General features: G+C 38.3%; 1 protein-coding gene across 1 annotated transcript in view; it reads right to left on the bottom strand.

Moving 5' to 3' along the window:
* The window catches only part of LOC101854790 (cadherin-related family member 2), a gene marked incomplete in the record, with an annotated part of 31,674 nt that overhangs the window by 12,535 nt on the left and 17,266 nt on the right, over positions 1 to 1,873 (bottom strand). The window contains 2 exon segments of the mRNA XM_035969328.1: positions 198 to 336; positions 1,614 to 1,799. Of these exon segments, the coding sequence (XP_035825221.1) occupies positions 198 to 336; positions 1,614 to 1,799 (325 nt within the window).

Raw genomic sequence — 1,873 nt, 5'->3', positions numbered from 1 at the left:
AACATCATTAATAAATAGATAAAAACAAATTGGAAATATTTAAAAAAATTTAAAAAGAAGAAAGAGAAAGAAAAAAATGCAAAGCTAAGCCCCCCCCTACAAATAACCCCAAACAAACAAACAAACAAACAAACAAATGAACATAAACAAAGAAACCAAACAACGACACACAAACAAACACGCCATCAAAGCCTCACCCCCGGCCTGACACTCCGTGGCAGCGAACGTGTGGCGGTGCTCCTTCTTGGTGCCGTCAAAGAACGGATGGTTGTCGTTACAGTCCAGGAACGTCACGGTGACGGTGGCGGTATCGGAGAGCTTACCCTTGTCCTCAACCTGCCATGAACACAACCAAAACGTGTCCTTTTCAGTAAATGTGTCACGACACTATGGATCGAATCAGGCTCTCGTCAATGTTTAGGAATGTGGGGTACTTGGTATCATCTTAAATCTAACTCAGTTGTCTTGCTTTCGGTGAAAAAATACCCATCTATCCAGATATTTGAGATTGAAGAAGGTTGGGTCGCCTGGATTCAAATGTAAAATAAGCCAGAAAGTGGCCACCAAAGTTTGGTTCTTTTCACAGCTAGATAGCCCGTGGAAACTGAAAATTTACATTATTTGTTCCTTTAATCAATGTTTCCAAACAAAACCCACCCAGAAATGTGTTCTTAATTGGGCAACAATGGTGTTAAGCCAAAAAACAAAAATCCAACTGAAAATATCCAAACTGACAGAAAATGCCATTTTCTTCAATTTCATTATTTTGACGAGCGCCTGATTTCACCACGCTGAAGCAAAAATGAATGTTCACACATCCCACTCCCCTCCTCCCCCTCTCCCCCTTCCCCCGATATGATGCAATTCTTCAACGATATGATGTGTAGTTTTTCACCATTATGATGTATCAGGAACATTTTTTACAGATGTGTTGCATTCTTTACTGACATAAATAATGTATGTCTAATTCTTTATCGGTGAAACGTATGTAGCCTAACCTTTACTAATATAATGTTGGCCTATCATTTATCAATATACAAATTCATTCGTTACAAAATTGATTAATGCATGCTTTATCGATATGATAATGGCCTAATCTTTATCGATTTATGTTTTATGTATAATTTATCATTATAACGATGCTGCCCTATTCTTTATTGATGTGATGTATTATGTATACTTTATCAATATACTGTATGCTTTACCAATATAATGTAGGTCTATTCTTTACCAACATGAAGTATTGTGTATACTCTACCGGTCTGATGTGTTGTGTAAACGTAACTGATATGGTGCAAGCCTATTCTTTATCGATAAGATGTATACTTTACAAAAAGAACATAATATACTTTAATGATATGACACACAATATTCTATCGATATGATGTATACTTTAACGATGTGATGTATAGTTCACCGATAAAATGTACGCTTTACAGATATTATGAAATACACTTAAGAGATATGAGGTATAGTTTACCAATAAATATAATGTATACTTTAACCGATGTGATGTATAGTTTACCAATATTCTGATGAATACTTTACCGATATGATGTATATATTAAGTTATCAATATGATGTACACTGTACTGATATAATATACTCTTTACCGATATAATATACTCGTTAGAAACCGGGTGAGTGGGAACGTCGATGTCGTAGTCTAGGTTTGTGAGCAGAAGACCGTTGTCCGGGTCCACGCCGTGTCGACCGAAGAAGTTCGGGGAGTTGTACTTCCAGGTGTGGGTGTCCAGTGTGTCTTCGTCTTGGATCACTAGACCTGACGGGAACTCGCTCTGGTGGGTGGGGGGGGGAGGAGGAGTGGAGAAGGGGGAGGATTGAGGGGAGGAGGGAGGAGGGGAGGAGTGAG

Source organism: Aplysia californica, unplaced genomic scaffold (genome assembly GCF_000002075.1).
Source record: "Aplysia californica isolate F4 #8 unplaced genomic scaffold, AplCal3.0 scaffold00137, whole genome shotgun sequence".
NCBI classification, from domain to species: domain Eukaryota; kingdom Metazoa; phylum Mollusca; class Gastropoda; order Aplysiida; family Aplysiidae; genus Aplysia; species Aplysia californica.
Note: the sequence above shows the minus strand (reverse complement) of the source record. Positions and strands in the feature narration are given on the sequence as shown.